Source organism: Melospiza melodia, chromosome 3 (genome assembly GCF_035770615.1).
Source record: "Melospiza melodia melodia isolate bMelMel2 chromosome 3, bMelMel2.pri, whole genome shotgun sequence".
Taxonomy (NCBI): Eukaryota; Metazoa; Chordata; class Aves; order Passeriformes; family Passerellidae; genus Melospiza; species Melospiza melodia.
Window position 1 is genome coordinate 28,449,464 of NC_086196.1, and position 17,928 is coordinate 28,467,391.

The 17,928-nt window shown below is 38.7% G+C and overlaps 1 protein-coding gene across 4 annotated transcripts in view; it reads left to right on the forward strand.

The window, feature by feature from the left end:
• PKIB (cAMP-dependent protein kinase inhibitor beta) overlaps nucleotides 1–15,670 on the forward strand; it is a 52,270-nt gene extending 36,600 nt beyond the window's left edge. For all 4 annotated transcript variants that reach the window (XM_063151094.1, XM_063151096.1, XM_063151095.1 and 1 more), the window contains exons 2-3: nucleotides 10,982–11,156; nucleotides 14,811–15,670. In XM_063151094.1, coding sequence (XP_063007164.1) covers nucleotides 11,009–11,156; nucleotides 14,811–14,896 — 234 coding nt within the window. In that variant the 5' untranslated portion in view covers nucleotides 10,982–11,008 and the 3' untranslated portion in view covers nucleotides 14,897–15,670. The remainder of the gene's footprint in view (nucleotides 1–10,981; nucleotides 11,157–14,810) is intronic.
• Nucleotides 15,671–17,928: the final 2,258 nt, after the last annotated feature.

A 17,928-nucleotide genomic window follows, 5' to 3' on the forward strand; every position in this document is an offset into this window, starting at 1 on the left:
ATAGCCTATTTCTTTCCTTCATTACTCCTCAAGAGATTGTGGAATTGTGGACTTTTGATTTATTTAATTTCTTTCATTGGTGATACTCAGTGGATCAGTACTTAGCTGGCTTGTTTCCAGAAAATTTAAGATGCTCTCAAATACTTATGCCCCTATATTCCTTATTCTGTGGAAAAAGCTTTTCCCTCAGTCTGAATCTTCTGGAAGAGGATTTAATCTGAGGGTTTTGTTATTCTGATCCTTTGAGCCTGTGGGTGTAAATACCCTGTGGTCTCTGCCCATGGTGCAGTCACAGATTTTTCTGGTGCACAGGTAACCAGAGACGGCATCATCAGGTGTCCTTTCCCCTGGAGATAACTCTAATCACCAAATCTCACTGGGACAAATCTGACTCAGTGATCCGCTCTTGAATGTCAAAGCGCTTGTTCCTAGTACTGTGTCCTGGCTGTATTATCAAATTTCAGTGGAAGCAACACAAGCCTTGCAATTAGGTGAAATATGTGGGGAACTGCAGGGTCAAATTGTAAACCTGTGCTATCAGGATATGTCTCAGTGAATTGTAATTGATTGAATTTATTTTTTAACTTGCAATTTAAAGTCTATTGTAAATATAATTGAGAAAGTCTTGTGAATCAAGGTCATTATCTAACTTAAATTATAAGCCTAAAAGAAGACGGATTTCTTAAATCTCAGTCTATTTTCTTGGTGAGTCACCATGAGAGGGGGCAAATTTTCCTAGCTGTAATTTCATCAAAATCAGTAAATAGGACCACTGCGAAGATTGAACAGGTAAACTGTGACCTCAGTGAAATTGTATTAGAGCAAGCATGATGTATGCTAGAGAATGAAATTAAAATGAAGGATTATTCATTGAATATTGAAGAAATACTTTTGCTGAAGCAAAAAAAAAAAAATATGGTAAAGTATAATATAGTATAAATGGAACATACCGAGCAAGGAACTGAGGGTCCTCATTTAAAATGCAATTGTTGAAGACAGTGCAGCAAAGTCATATAACTTCTCAAAATGTATCCATATGTCCTATTGATTTTTCATCTTTGTGAGTGTTAAAGCCACTGACATGTCAAGGAGAGCAGTAGGAAACTTAAGTAATTCATTAAAGGTTGTTTCAGGGCACCAGGTTGACTTGCAGTTGGAGGTTAGCTCCATTTTCCTTGTATTAGACTTCACTTGCCAAATGGCTGTTTCCTGCCTGGGCTCACTTTAACAGTCACCAGATTAAATCTGAAAAACACAGTGTTCTCTTCTCTGTTGGTTCATCTTCCCCTGAGGACAAATTGAACCAGAATGATTTTGCAGAATTTTGCAGCACCTGTGGTGGTCTAAGAAAAAATTCTTAGGGAAAGAAATTATCTTTTATTAGTTAGAAAAATGTAATTGGAAAAACCTTTGGGTAGACCAGTAGAGATAGCTTTATAGAATTATCCTGCAATAGTTCACTTATATAAGCAAAATCAAAGACCTTTTACTGTCCTTGAACTGAGTTAATAAAATAATATTTTATTAACTATTTAAACATTTACTGAATTGAGCAAATAGTATTTTCTTTCCACCATCCTATTCAGTGAAGAATGCCAAATGAGGTTTTTTAGATTGGATTTCCAGGAGCATTCTTGGATGAGCCGGTAAATTAGTTCAGGAAGCTCAGATCATTTGAGGAGTATGAGACACAATTGAAGTAAGAAATAGATTAATAATTTGGGGGGAAATAGTTATGCAGAGCTTCATGGCAAAAGCAAAGAGCACTGAGACTCCAAGAACCGTGTTTGAGAGAAATGTTGGGGTGATGTTTGCAAGATACTCGAGTGGCTCTCAGACTGATACTTGCTGAAAAGGGTGGTAGAGATGTTCCCATCAACAATAAGCACTACTGAAATAGCTGAAGTTATCAACTGCTTTGCCTGTCAGGCAGAATAATAAAAAACTTGGAGTATTAGATTTACAGACTTGTTTATGACAAAGACAAGCAGGCTTTCTTGCAGCTTTCCATGGTAAAGAAAATGAAATTAGCCTTTATTAGTATGTTAGTACTTTTACTACTCAATAAATAATAGATTTAAGCTTACATTGTTTTAAATGCTGTTTCCAGTCCTCTATGAGTAAGTAGCAATTTAATACTAAATTTCACTTCATTTTTGTTGGGTTTGGTTTGTGTTGGGATTTTTGCCGTGTTTGGTGTTTTTTTGTTTGGTTGGGGTTTTTTGTGGGTTTTTTTTTGTTTGTTTGTTTGTTTGGGGTTTTTTTGTTTTGTTTTGGTTTTTTTTTTTTTTTTTTTTTTTTATTAGAACAGACAGCTATGAGTAATTCTTGTTCTGGAAATTGTGACTCCTCCTTGTGTGTGCTTGCACTATGAAACCAGAATGCAGAAATTAAAAACTTAAATAGGAAGGTTTATGGTGTATGAATTTTGTTGGGCTTTAGCTTTTCCAAAGTGTTCATCAGACATAAACTGTAAGGCAAAGAGTATCCTCTCCTGTGCTCAGGTGAAGAAATGCTGGGGGGAGTGACTGCAAAACTGGCTAAACCCAAGTATTTCCACATCAGTCAAGTGAAACTGAGATAAGCAGGGAAGAAGTCCATGAAGAGGATGGGATGGTCTGGTCTGAGCCAGGCTAAAAAAATACAGCTTCTAGGTGTGAAAAATGAATAATCACACAAATTAAATAAAATTAATCTGACTTTATATATAATTATAGAATGTTACTTGGCTGTGACAAAATAAAATATCAGGTTTTATTTGCATAGCTAAATCAATAAAGTACTTCTAAGAGCTTGTCCTTGCTTTTTAGTGGAAATGGTCTCGGTCCCATGCTTTGAAGGCTTAGGATCTTAGCAAGGTGCCTGCAGCTATTCACACTGCAATTCCTGCTTGCTTCCAGTCTGTTACCACCCAACTGCTGGAAAGTGGAAAGAAGCACAAGCTTCTGTCCCTCACCAATTTCATAATGGAAAGGTAACCCTTTCAACAAACCCACTTCTTCCTCCTAGGGACACTCTGGAGGTCTTAATATGAAATAACAGGAACTTTTCTCCTAGGAATGGTGCTGCCTGCAGGGCAAAGAGAATGCACATCTGCACAGAAGCTCTTATTGGAGCTGCTTATTCTTTTGAGGGCTCCAAACATTATCAGTCTGTAAAGGTTGTCACAAGTACTACATATTTGGTGGCCAAGGTGTTGTAGCATATGTCAAATTAACACAATAATTTATCCCCCTCAAAAAAACCCTGAGAAGAAAGATCCTTGGTGTAGTAAACATTTTTAAGTTAAAAATCCAAACAAACCTGTTATACTTTTACCTAGCCTGTTTGCTGCTAAGTGTAGGGTCTCCATTGCGCCCATATCTCTGCTCATCCTGCACCAGAGCTAGTCTCCTGCATTGTTCCTTAGAACTGAACAAGCCTCTTCCTCCCATCTTGCTTGCCTTCCAAAGAAACTCCTCACTACTAATTTCGTTCCTCTTCCTCAGTAAAGTTCCAGAGCCCTCCTTTCTTTCCATGTCCCTTTAGCTTCCTGTGTAATTTCTTTGTCTCACACAGACCCTCAGGTGATCTCTCTTCTCTACACAGAAGCACAGTTAAAGCTCCCTGTGGTTTTTACTTCTCTGTCAGTCTTGTGCTCCCAGCTTTCAACCCTTTGTGCCCTCATGTTGCTACCAGGAAATTCTTCTTGCTCCACAACTCCTCTTCTGTAAGCACTTCCACAAGAACTTCCCTTCCTGGGAACATGCTGTACGTACTGGTACACTTGGATTCACTCTGAGCCAGATGGAAACATCCCTCATTTATGTCAGTAAGATCTCAAGGAGACTTGGGCCTTCCCCAGTGAGAGACTTTGGGTACACAGCCATGTTGGTTTCGTGCATGGAATTGTTACATTCCCATATATTTGCTAAATTCTAAATTCATCTTCTCACAAAAACATTTTACATGTCACTGGGCTGATTCCTTTACTGGAGTGCATTGTGTAAGTGTACTCCAGTATGCCTCAAGCTCTTTGCTTGCCTCAGTTTTCCCAGTGGTTTTGTCAGAATAGTTTTCTTCCACAGAGCTGGCAAGTAAAGAACCAAATCCCTCGCTGCTTCTAACGAAGAATACAGATTGACATACATATGCTGGTTTATGTAGAAGACTTGTCTGTGTTACAGAAGTGTTTGTGGGATGCGGGGGCAGCAGATATCAAAGCAGAGGGAAAAACTTATTTGATGCTTCCCTAAGGAATTCCCAGTCAAATGGCTGAGGAGAAAGGAGATTGGAGAGGTTGGGGTATACTCATTTCCTTGTGTGCCTTTGAAAGTACAAAAGATTATAAATAAAATTGAACTGCAATGTTGTAGTTGCAGGGACTCTGCATGGCAAGATTAGCTGTAAAAATTATTTCTAATTCTGAAATTAATCCTCATATATATTCCTGAAAGTGGGCAAAATTTTCTTAATTTCAGGCCTGATGCAAATTCTAAGAAAGGATTTATAGCAGGTTGGAATTGTGTGGCTGAACTCAGAAACTGGTGTGTGCATTTGCAACAGGAAATGAAAACTCTGTGGGCATGAATGGACGAAATATAAGAGGAAGAATTAGGTTGGTCAGTTGATTTGTTACCACTGAGCTTCATTTCTCATTCCATAGTAGGGGATGCGTTTGATTTCTTTCCAGCATGGCCGATGAGCTAGGATTGAACTGTGTTTCCCATGAAGTTGACTAACGTTTATGTCTGTCATTGCTCTTGGTCACTCACAGGCATTTGGAGAGTGACATGCTTGGTTCCCTGGTATCGACTGCCTTCAGCTAATGTCACTTCATTTATTACTCACTGCAGATAACTTCTGATTCAGTTGTCAGTATCATGACCCCTTCTCCTCTCTCCCTTATTTCTTTCACAATGAGAAAATTGTGCCATTATTTAGAAGTGCTATTAGTTCTGTAGTGTGTTCTCCTGTGCATCAGAGCACTTTGCATACTCAGTGGTCAAATGCAGCTCACAGTCAAGCTTTCTCCTCTGCACATGTTTGTAGAGGGTGAACTGCACCATTGGTATCTGCACATTCTCCAGAAGCTTAAAAGCAGCAGGATCAATCTTATGTTGCCTTTTTTCCCTACTTGTTTTTTCCATGAGTGTAATATTGGCTTTATGGAAGTGATCAGAAAATTCAACTGAAAGTTTCAAAGTTCCATTCTGAGGAAAAAAGAGTCCTACAGCTTTGGCTAAGTTTTTCAGATTCTGTGCCCTAAAATTATGGACTTCTGAACAAAAGGATCAAGATCTTGGGTATTCATTTGGTACTTCTGAGAGCAGGAAATGGAGGAATGGTGCCATCATGATATCCCAGTCTGACCATCTTGGTATTAAGAAGATCATGTATGGAAGATGTTTTTGCACACTATTGATAAGGATGTTGCTTCTGGTGCAAGAGTGTAGAGCAGGTCATGTACCCAGAGCAGAAGTAAATCATAAGACCTTTGTGTAAAATGTCTATACAGCCATGTACACTGCAAAGAACCAAGAGGGAAAACCTGTTATACAATGTACCAAACTTTGAAATATCATCCCAAAAATACCACGTCCTATATGGGCCGTAACAGAAAGACTGAAACATATGTAGAAGGACATGCTTCTTCACTGTAGATTTACTGAGATGGGATATAAGCAGTTTCCCTGCATAGGGACAAAAAAAACAAAAACTAAAACAATTTTCTGAGAACATTTTTCTTAGAAAAGCCAACTCTGTACAGGAAACCCAAACCATCTTTTTACATGAAATAATAAAAATGACTCTTTTTTCTAGTTTAGTGATACATTAAAAAACCTGAAAAGTAACAAAATACCTGTTTTTCCTTAGTGGATCACTTCTAATATTCATATAGTTAGCTATATTGCTTCTGCATACCCAGAAATGTGTGATTTCTTGTCCTGAGCCCTAAATAAAATGGAGACCCCTGTCTTTGGATATATATATGGTAAAGATGCATTGGTAAAGAACACTTGCTTATCTTTCTGTGTGCTTCCCAGCAGTAGGGTTGCCAGTGTGTAACAGATGTTCCTGATGTGAAAAATCACATAAGAGAAATTTTTCTCACAAAATTTATGCGAGTGCCCAGGTTACTTTTAGTCATCATCGTAATCTCTAGACTGTCTTCCTTAAAAGCATGGATGTTCCTAGGTGGTTTTTTTTTTCCTTTTCTGTGGTCCAGAAACGCCTCAGGATAAAGCATAATGATTACGTGAGCATGGATAATGCGAATGTTCCTATTTTGAGACCTTTGGTAAGAGGAGACAAAGACATGAGGATGCAGCTGCAGCAGAAGTGGATGTGAAAATGTGGCAACTGGAAGCAAGAAGTTGTGGTTTCCATCTCAGTTGCACAGTGGGAAGCACTTCATTCAATATGTTTTCTGTTCTCCTTACTTAGAAAGTTTTGAACCTACAGGCTTTTGGGGTAGAGGTACACGGAGAAGACTCATTACAAGTAAATAAAGACAAACTAAACACCACTTGAAGGACTAAAGTTTTTTCTGAATATATTGAGATGCTGAAATGCATCTCACTGTGAGAGACCCACAAGACACAGAAACAGTCACTCTGGTTCTGAAAGTACTACTTGGCTATTGAATTTTTCATCTGTTTTGTGAGAGGATTTCATGCTTTCCAGTTTTTTTCTGCTAAAGGGCATTCACAACAAACATTGTTCAGGAAATGTAGCTTTCTCTGATAGCACAGGCAGAGACTATTCTTAAGTTTTTGACAAAAGTGCCTGAATAGCAAGGAGTAATGTGTTTGGTCTTTCAGGCTCCTGCATGGAGTGGAGTTGCCACAGTGCCAATGCTGGGAACCTTTTGATATTTATTGAGGAATAGTTTGTCCCTCCAAGCAGAACAAATCTGGTGTTTTGTCTGTGTTAGACAGTAGAAAGATCAGAAGCAAAATTAGGTTTCACAAACATTTAAGGTGGTGATTTATCTGTTTTCTAACAGATAAGAGTGAGGAACACTGACATTAAATGTGGACTGTGGCACCTGCTACAACTGAGCACCTTGAAGCATTATTTCCCTTGATTCTCAACACAAACTGGTTCAGGAGAATTATTTGCTCTTTTCCTGTCATTTATTTAAAGAAATTGTCACCAGATTCTGAATCATTTCCCCCCAAAGGGCTGGCTATGCTGTCAGCAAAAGAAGACTCAAAGATTAACAAACTAGCTGTCTTTTAGAGAAAATGCCACTTGTAGTTTACTTGCCATTGTTTTGTCTGGGGACATTTACCTAAATATCTGATACATCATTAATTGAGTTTTGCTTTTGGCTGTAGTGAGTTTTCACAAGCAGAGCATTTCCTTCCCCCACGCACACCTGAGTCATCTGTTGTGCATTCTGGGTGATCCTGCAGGCATTTCAGAGGCACATATGAGAGGATTAATACTCCCAAAACCTCCTTAACACTGTCTTGGCCCAACAATGACCTGCAAAGTTAGTCCTGGTGATGAAGTGCTATCTGGGATGCCAGCATAGCCTTCAGTCTCCACTGGTAGATGAGCCCTTCTGGGACATGCACCTGCCTTCCTGCTATTGACCCTCTGCAGACAGCCTCCATCCCTGCCCAGTTGCCTTATATTTATGGCAAAAAGGGAACCGGGGTAGTGCAGAACTTTGTGATTTGGAAATCTGGCACTGCTCTTTTGGAACTGTGCACCATTAGTCTGGTGAGCAGTCACACGGGAGAAAAATGACAACAGTAATTTGGAAACTCAAAGAAGCAACTGCACACAGGCATTGGCAACATGGCAACATTATCTTTGTCTTGGATAAGGCTGGAGCAAAATGGGTTCAGTGAAGCAGAAGAAGATGTTGGCAGCAGGAGGAGGAGGAGTGGATTTGAGAAAAATAGTTGCTGTGCACACTGTAATTATTGTTTACTCTGTGAAGAGGCATGAATAATACTGTGCTTAACAGATGCACGGAGATGCCAGAAAGGTAGATATTTTCCAATGAATGTGTTAAAAAATGTAAAGGTAGAAACATATGAAAAGCAGAGAAATTCTGTATCCTTATTTGGATGTAGGCCTTAGAAAATACTGATAAAAGAGAGCCTCAGAAATGAAATTGAAGAAATCCCTTAGAACATTAATGAACAAAATGGCATTTCTCTCAAGTATAGCTGCAAACTACTTTGAATAATGTCTGTCATATGTTGGGAGTTGAGCTTAAGTTTTTGGTTATATGGACCTATAAATGGACTTAGATTTTGCAATGTCAGTTCTAAGCCTCTTGGAGTAGTCCCTCATCTTTCAAATATACTTCGAGAACATGCTGTGCTAGTGCAGTGTTGATAGAAAAAAACAAAGGTAAAAACCCTTAATGGTAAATATTATGGTAATAAAGGATATATTTTTAGATAACCAAATTTTAATTATGGCCACCAGATGGATGGATAATGGATAATGATCATTATCAGCTGATTTTCTGTCTGACAGATGTTCTAGATTTGTCTAGATTTGCATACTTTTTTAATCAAGTGCATAAATCAAAATTCACTTATGCGGAGGCACGTCAGACTGTGTCCTTCATCATTTTCCTGGGTTGTCTAGTATTATGTAGTGAAGGGAGATTACATCAGAGGGGAAGGAGATGTGCTGGAGAGGAAAGGGACAGCTTTGAAACAAGTGCAGAAGTGCAAACTGCACTGCAGAAGAGAGTAGCTTCATATGGCATGAGTTGTAGACCAGATTTTCTCCATTTAAAAAGTAATAATTTAGGGGCCAAAACATCCATGCAAGAGTGAAAAGTGGGGAGATGAAAAGTCCCAAAGCAGGCTTGAGAAAGTGTGTTTTGATGTTAATGTCATTCTGTAGATCTTACTGAACAACAGCCTACTCACAACAGTACTTTTGGCTCCACCATATTAATGAAATGAAATTCATTATGAAATGAAATGGGCAGGAAATGCAAGCATGCTGGTATTTTGGCATTGAGAGTAATTTTGACAATTTTGCTAAACAAAAGGAGACCCCAAACATTTTCTGTGTAATTTACAGTCTCTTTACTTTCTGTGGTGAGCGTATGAGGAAAAGGATTTAGGACACCTAGAGTTTAATAAATATGAACACCCCCAAAAGCCATGAGGCTGTGTATATAATAATGGATTCGTACTCCTTCTTTTCATATTTTGTGGCCAGTGCTGATCTCACACTCTGATAGTATAATGCTAAATCTAACTGAGAATGTCAAGGCACGTTTGACCATTGCACTGGATCATCTTAAAGCTCTCTTCCAACCTTGATGCCTCCATGATTTTCACTTGTTTTCTGAAAAATGTCATTCTTGATGCCCATGTATAGTTTCTACATTTTACCACTGATGGAAAAGTTTCATTTGGATTTGACCTGTTTTCCTGCAGAGCAGGAACCTTCTGCTAAATTTCTAGGTGAGACCTTTCCCTTACTGCCCTTGGTTAAGCAGTTTATTTGCATGTTCAGGTCACCTCTCAACCTTAGTGGTCCTACTTGTGCCTTTGTTTCTTGTCAAGAAGGATTCATTTCTTCTATTACAAGGTACTTAGAGATACAAAGAAAATTAAGAACATTTCTTCTTGATTTTGGATTGATGAAAGACACTTTTATGGAGAAAAGAAAATATTTGTGGTAGAAATGGCAGGTCAGTATCAGTAATCTAAGTTCTGCCTTTCCTTCCTGCACATCAGAGCAAGTAATGTTTGATATCTATTTGTATAATTTTTTTCTATCCATGAAAGGAAAGCAATAATATTTTCCAAGCATGGCAGAATTTTAAAAGGGGACTGTGATGCTCTGCATCTTATATGATCAACACTAACATGATTGATGCTTTCCATATCCAGTTCTTAGTCTAAATACAGCCAGTTGTCAACCAAAAGCTGACAGCCTTCAGTCAGATTGGTCTCCAGTACCATCTGTATCCCTTCCCACACAAAATGTTGACCATATTTATACAGAGACAACATTCCTGCTCCCACATGGCAAACAAAACTCCATTCATATGGAGCAAGTAACTATTGTTTTGAATTGAGTAATGGATACCTAATTATTATAAGTTGGTCTGTTAATTATCACATTATTGTGTAAATTGATTGTTTTATAGCCTTTTGGGACTGCTAAGGGCAGTTTTCATACTCTATGTGCCACTTGCAGCCAAGTATCCTTCTGGTCTAGGTGTTCACACTTCATCTGTTGATAGTGACCATGCAAACATCTCTGAGCCTGATTGTAGCCCATTGTAGTCCTCAGTTTTCCCATTCTGCTCAATGGGCTTTGAGACAGGGATCGCAGGAGCTGAATACAGTTGGTTTCCAGTATTCAGTTATTTATTAGATAGAAGTCACATGCTCAAGTGAAGGTTAAACCAGGCTAACAAGCCTGGTTAAACCAGGCTAACAAGCAGAGGAAAACAAGTGGTTTGATCTGTGAAGGATAAAGAAATTCTACAAAGAGTTTCATTTTGTGCTTTGAGAGGTCATTTTATGTAGTTTGCTTCTTTGTGAAATAAGTTTGTTCTAACAAGATTCTAAATAAGAATCTGAACAAGATTCATAATAAGGAAAACATGCTTTACTTCACACAGACTGTACGACAACAGAGTTTTAGTTTCTTCCAAGTGGTTGTATGGCAAAACGCTTTAAAAAAAGGGAATAGGTCGTTGTAAAAGGACATAGAGATGGCTGGCAGAAAGGGCTGTTGCTGACCCTATTCACTGGTTTCTTGTCATGCAGAGTTGTTCATTGTGCTAGTCTGATATGCCAATGGCACGGGTAAGGACATGCACAGACATTCTTCCAGCCTCTTCAGGGGAAGAAATTAAGCTTAAACACTCAGTATTGAAATGTATCATTTTTAATAACAAAAATTGGGCAAAGCCTCTGGCTATTGGACCATTGAGCAGTTGCTTAGCATCTATCAGGCTACAGCTGTTTTCTTCTTCTGTTTGTTCTGTATGCAGATGTTGCTATGAGGAAAGGAGTCAGCAATGACTGATGTAGAGCCTGTGGTCACAGATTTTGCCTCATCAGGACGGTCAGGCCGCCGAAACGCCTTACCAGATATCCTGGGCTCTCCTGCTGGTGCTGGGACTTCAGACCTGCCACACAAACTGGCTGAGCTCTCTGTTTCAGAAGGTAATGGCTGGGCATTCAGAAAAGGACATTTATATGAAGTCGTCCTTCTTTTTTTTTTTTTTAAAGACTTCCACCACCGTGCAGTTTTGAAACCAATATTACTATTCCTTTCATCATTTAGAATTAAATTCAACCTTCCAAAGCAGTTATCACTTGTGCCTCCAAATGAGATGAGTTAATATTAACCCATATCCACCCACAGATCCAGTGTTAGCAGCTTAGGGAAACAGCTCAATGCTGGGAACTGAATTCCAGTTCCCTTAAGGGTGAGAAAACACAGTTGTGTGTCCGGGCAACTTGGAAAACACATCAGCTATAAGTTCCAGTGTCCTACTGCACTGAGATAACTTTGCATAAGACAGCAGAGCTGTGCTGTTGGTACAAGGACAGCTCTCAGAATATACAGGCATATACATTAAGAGCAGTGTTTATAGTATTTTACTCCTGCTTAGTAGTCTTTCAACTTTGCTATCTGAGACCAGTGCCCTGTTTTGCCATGTCCTCTAATTTGATAAGGTGCTCTGATGATATAGCACAGGTGTAATCAACACCAGCTTTGTGAGTTCTTTTCACTTTCAGAGTTACTTCAGATGAATTTTCAGAAAAAATCTGATTTCTAATACCTAAGAAACAAAAAATATGAACTGGGCCTGAGCATGGTCTGTCCCTACTTTTTTTAATCTGAATCAGATTTTTTTTCAGAAAAACTTTTCTTCTCATGCCCTTCATGGTTGCTGTTGTGGTGTCACCACAACAGGTGGTCCCACATCCAGGAGCAGTGATGGTGTGAGTGCAGCAAAAGAGAAAGCAAACCTGTGCTAAGGTGTGAACAGTTCATGAATCTCAGAACTGAAGTAGATGATTAAAGGGATTCCTGGTCTCCAGGGTTGTATATCCTCCTTTTACACTGCCCAGAGAAATCACAGGATGCTAGGTGAACAGCCTCCTAAAGCACAGTAAAGGCCAGGGAGAAGGATTTATTTGATCTCAAATTGTTATTTTGGTGATTTAATTTATAGTCATGTGTTTGGGGTTCTGTAATCTAAACCCCACATGGGCCTATCTACTGAGCATGGAGAAAGAACGTTTCTTGGTGGAGTGAGAAGGGTGGAATGACCACATCCTGACTTGAACCCGAAGAAGTGAGGAAAATAAGAATCTAAATTCTGGAAGAAGGTACTATTTTGTATTGAAGAGACATTTTTTCCTATGAACATGAAAATCATGTCCCTACAAAACAAACACAAGGAAGGAGTGCAAGTCTTTCAATAAGAAAACTTATTGCATGGCATAAGATAAGTGTCTAGCCCTCCAGATGACACAATAGTCCTCCTCTCCTGGTCTCCATCATTAAGAAGAAGAAATGAAACGTAGCTATGTTAGTTTTAGCAAAATGTACTGATGCTTTCTTAGAAATACAGGACCAGCACTGCCAGGATTTGAAGAACAATTAAGAACCTGGAATTGTCCTTGGCTTTTGTCATTGATGTATAGCTGTGCCAGAGAACGTTGGAATGCAGCACATTCTGTTATCAGCAGTTTACAGTAGTGATAATAAGTGAGTACAAAATGCAGTTAGGTCCACTCTGACAGCTTGGGTGCTTTCTGGGGATGGGAAATCCACAAGTATTAGATGGGAATTTCAGCTTCATTGTGTTGTAAGTTAAAGTTTTGATCAGGCAGCAAGCAAAGGAGAATTCATCAAAATGGAGAAACAGTTTTGAAGTTCAAATGTGGTGGCAGGGAAACAGTTTGTGAAACATTTGGGACTCTAACAGGCATTTCTTTTGCCTATTTCTGATTAACAATAAGTAGTTTAAAAAGGAAAGTCATTTGTAGCTCCGAACAAAGATTTCAGATAAATGAGAGAAGTGGAGAAGATGGGACATGTGGCTATATAAAGTATGCCCTATTTTGTTGCTACTCTCAAATTCAGATTCAGTGAAGATTACGGGAAATGGTGAGGAGGACTCTCTCCATCTTGTTTCAAATTTAGCTACTGTTCATTGGATCATACATTTCCTCTTTCTAAAACACTGTCAGCTACTATGAAAAGTCAGGAACAGGATGTGCTAATACTTGCTGGTTTAGAAGAGAAAAGAGACTTTGCTCTATTTTTTTTTGAATACACAAGGACCATACCTGTATGATGTAAATATCCATGTGCTCTGTAAGCCACACAGAGTTGATGTTCTTGTGAGATGAACAGAAGATATCCTGGCACCAGCTATTTATATTGGAGCCTAACTCTGAAATGCAGACCATCTGTATCATATCTGATCCTCCTCTGGTGGTGTGTAAGTTTTGGAGTGCTGAGACTTTCCACAGGTGGTCTGGAACCTCGTTGAATAGTTGATAGGTGTCACTGGTGATCCAAAGGCTGCAAGAAGTTTGAGAGCAAGAAGCTATACTGGTCTCCCACATTTGGTAACCTGTGTTAGGGCACCATTCTGCCAATAACACTCAGCAGCTTAACTAGCACCTATTGTACTCCTAAGTGCCACTAAGTATGAGATTAGATTTCCTCTAACAAACTGTTTTCCTCTGCCCTGTCTGAAAGGCTCCACTGATATTCGATGTCCAGCCTGCACAGAAAAAGCCAATAGAGGATATTGCTCTGTCTCCCTTTCCACAACAGTGATGTGCTACATAAGACTGGAGGGTGTCAAGTAACTCGGTTCTTTATTACTATAGAACTCCAAAGCCTCTGAATCTCTGAGCAGACTTAAAACATCAAGTAGTTTCTGCCAAGGGCTTTAGCTGATTAATTGTGTACAGCATTATGTATTTGCTGTGATATGTAGAGACCAAGATATATAACTTTTTTGGGTGTTTTTGATATTGTATAGCAAGTGCGAAAATGTACCCCTTAGATTCTGACTGTGGAGGAGATGGAGGAGTATAAAGTGGAGGACTGTACAGCCAGATGTGCTGAGCAGGCCTCTCCTTGTCCCCAAAAGCTATGGACTGCCATAGGTTTGGGTATGCTATTGCCACTGGTGCTACCATGTGGGGCTTGAAGGTAATGTGAAAATTATTATTATGGTTTGCAAGGAAACCTAGGCAAGAGGAGTTTCTGCTTCTCAGTGAGTAAACTTGATCAAAAGAAACAGCATGGAACAGTACATATAATGACCAGAAACACTGGGAAGCTTTTATTTATAGCAGTCATGTGAGCATTCTACTCTAATCTGTGGAAAAGTGAACTTCCAACTCAGAGTAACAAAAAATCTTGTGAAGACAGGGTAAATTCACATGGGTATTTCTTGTCAAAGAAGGTCAGACAGAACACTGGCATGTCCATAAACTGAAATGTTATCTACCTGAGACCACACAGTGCTCAAAGGAATGTGACATTTTAATTTGATTTTGGAAATTACCCAAAAAAAAAACAACCAATAATACAAAGTCATTTCCAATCTATTTTTTACAGACAAATGCAGATTGATCAGCCTGTACAAGAAGTGGGAAAATCAACATCAACAGATGCCTCTCAATCTCTTGAGTTAGTCTCTCTTTCTAAAGCACCCATGACCCATGACTGGTAGTAAAGAGTCAGTCCAAACAGAGATGATCAGTGAATCCAAATAAAACCACATTAAAAAAGCTGTGAGAATGTGTGTGGTGTAAATGTTTAACTCTGTCTCTGTTTAGATGCAGGAGCAGAGGGTGGAGAAGAGTCATCATCCAAAGCCTTGCTGGAAAGTCAAGAGGCGGAAGGAAAACGCAATGATTCCTAACACCTAAGGACTCCTGGGTTAATGAATCCCATCAACAGACTTCCCAGTTTCCCTGTGTCACCCCTTCTGAAGTGTGGTAGCAACTTTAGCAGCACAGACATGACTTGGCAACACACTTGTACCTAGATGATTATGTGGATGACATACAGTTCTTTCCACTGTCATCCTTCTAAAGCAATGTTCTACATATCCAAATAGGAAGACAATTAAAGAATGTATCTCTTGTTTTCAGTTTTCTCTCTAGTTTTGGTTATAGTATTCATCCTAACTAATCTTCCTTGACAGTTCCAAATAATATACCTACCAGGAACTAATCATTGTTTCAAAATAAAAATTCTGTTTCTTAATTTCCCAAACCAGCTTCTTTCTCTCTGGCACAGAGATGTGTTCACTTCCCACAAAGTGATATTAAGTATATATTAGATTACAGACATTATCTGTAATTTATCTCCTGAGATTTTTGTTCTCATGAGACATACGTAGATGGGCGTGAGAAAAAAAATTAATTACATAAAATAAAATTTTCTCCTACTCCTGTCGCCAGAAGGCTTTATAAACTACATAAACATCAGTGTTTGTTTTCAGACTCTCCTTACCTCTGTTTGATTATGGCAGATCATCTCAGTTCTCCCACTCTTAGCAGTCTCGCCACTTCGGCCATTTGTTTTCATGCTGAATATTGTAGCTTTCATGTGTACCTAAAGTAAAGTAGGTATGTTTGTATATGATGAAAATTGTTTAATCTCACTGTGGAAATTAAATACCTATAATCTTTTCTGTCTTCAGTTGATTTCTTAATGTTTGTCCTGTAGGACAATATTTAAAACCCAATAATGCATATTTCTTTTATTTCATCTGTGTTTTGCTTTCTTGTCTGCTGACAGTGAAAAATGTTTCAATCATTGTGACTTTTACAAAAATTTTAGGCAAAGTTTTTTCTCTACTGAAAGGACTTGTTTTGTTTTGGCAGTCATGCTCTTGAAAATACTTGGCATTCATTCCTTTGTTGTAGAAGACTTAAGATTCAGGTACAAACATGAACCTCCACGATTCCTTGAGCAGCAGCCACTTATGTACAGCGTGAAAATGGCAGAAGCATCTCTGATGGGTACATCCCACATGTGATTGGAATTCCATCTATGAAACATTTGTGTAATCTAAACCTGGCAGAGAGCTTGTAAGGCACAACTTTCATTCCTACTGTGCATTTACTCATACCCTGGGCTTTTGGGGACCAAAGGATGCAGTTTAATTCAACTGAACTGACAATTAGTTCCCTCCTCTTAAACCTGTTTTCATTTAACAAGTGCAACATCCCAGATTTTTTTTTCCAATTTTGAAAGGTAAAATAATCTATTCCACTGGATCAAAGCAGGTGGCTTAAGAAAGTCTGAGAGAGTGAACTAGCTGACACTAGAGGACCAGAGCTGAAAACCACAGTGGAGAGGGACTAGGAGGTACCTGTATTTGTGGTACACACTCTTCTTCTGGGTTGTAGTCCCATTCTCCTGTACCAGCCTCCTTTACAGCATCACAGTACATAAAAATGGTAAATTAGAGGAAGGTATGATGATCCCATCAAAATCAAGATTATGAATATTACTGAAACATAAGTCCTTACATACTTTGCTCTTTGGGTCATGGCCTGTATCAAATTCTGCAGTTCTTTCACACTTGCAGCACTGGATATATTTATTTTCTTCTCTGATACAATACAGACATTGAAATTTGGGTTACAGGAATAGATACTTTAGGTACTTTGTTAATCTAAGCTAGTTTGAAATTTTTTGCTATAAAAATACCAATTATGAACCAGCTGAATTTAGCAAATTTTTCATGTGCTAAATTCTATGTAAAAAATCCCCAATCTATAACTACATACATAAAAGGCATTAACTGCTCACAAATGTATATTGTCATCTTTTTGCAGGGGTTCCATCATGTTGTCTCCTTATCACAAAAGTTTCATATCTTCTTGGTATTTCTCATGGGCAACTCCTCAGAGCACTGACTCTTTCTTCTTCACCAACCCACTCTTTTATAGCACTCTTCTTCTCATTGGTTACAGCTGTGGCCTGTTAAAGTCAGGCCTGTTCCTAATCTTTGATAATTGGCCCAGCTGCAACTCCTTAGGGGTAAGATTACTTTCTACACTATCTTTATTTTCTTATATTCTATCCCCCTACAGATGTATAATTTATAACTTGTCCAAAATGCTCGAGACCCTGGGGAATTTATTGTAAGCACTCAGGTGTTTACTTTGTACTTGAGCTAAATGAACCTGCCTTTGAAAATATGTTGCATATAAAAAAGAATTTTAACAGCAAATTTGAAAAAAATGCAGTAGTAAAAATTAAAATTTAAAATGGAATTTAATTAAAAGCAGGATGAACATTTTTAAAAGATCTGTAATATGTTATATGTGTATTATCTAACTGCAAATTAACCAAGTTACAAATACAGAAATGCTTCTTTGCCATGTGCATGTACGGTTTGTGTCTAAACAAGTATTAATCTAGACTGCATGAGAGATCTCTTTTCGAGTTAGTTGTTGCAATAAGAATATTAAGTAATGCCTGAATTTTACCAAATTTCTCTATTTACGAGCCAAGTGCATATTTCTGACCAGTATAAACTGCCTCACAAACTGACTGATGGGGGAGATATTGTACTGTATGAGCTTTGGTCTTTGGAGCAGAGTTTATTAGTTGTGCATGATTCTTGCCTCAGGCAGAAGGGAGCTCACCCCTTTAGGGTGCCTGAGGGGCTTTGTGCCATGCTGTCCCGTACTCTGGGGCTTGGGCAGAGTTCCTGTCTAAAGCAAAGCTGAAGTTGGGGGAAGCTTTGGTTCATTTTCTTGTTAGTGTGCTGAAGGCAGATAATAGTCCTACTAAACTTTGGCTGAGTCTGTAAAGAGCAAATGAAGTGCTTCTGAATATGTTTGTCACTGAGCCAGTTTATCCAGTTTCAACCATTATGCTGGCCGTACCAACCTCCCTTAGTTCAAATAATGGGTAATTGAGAACACTGCA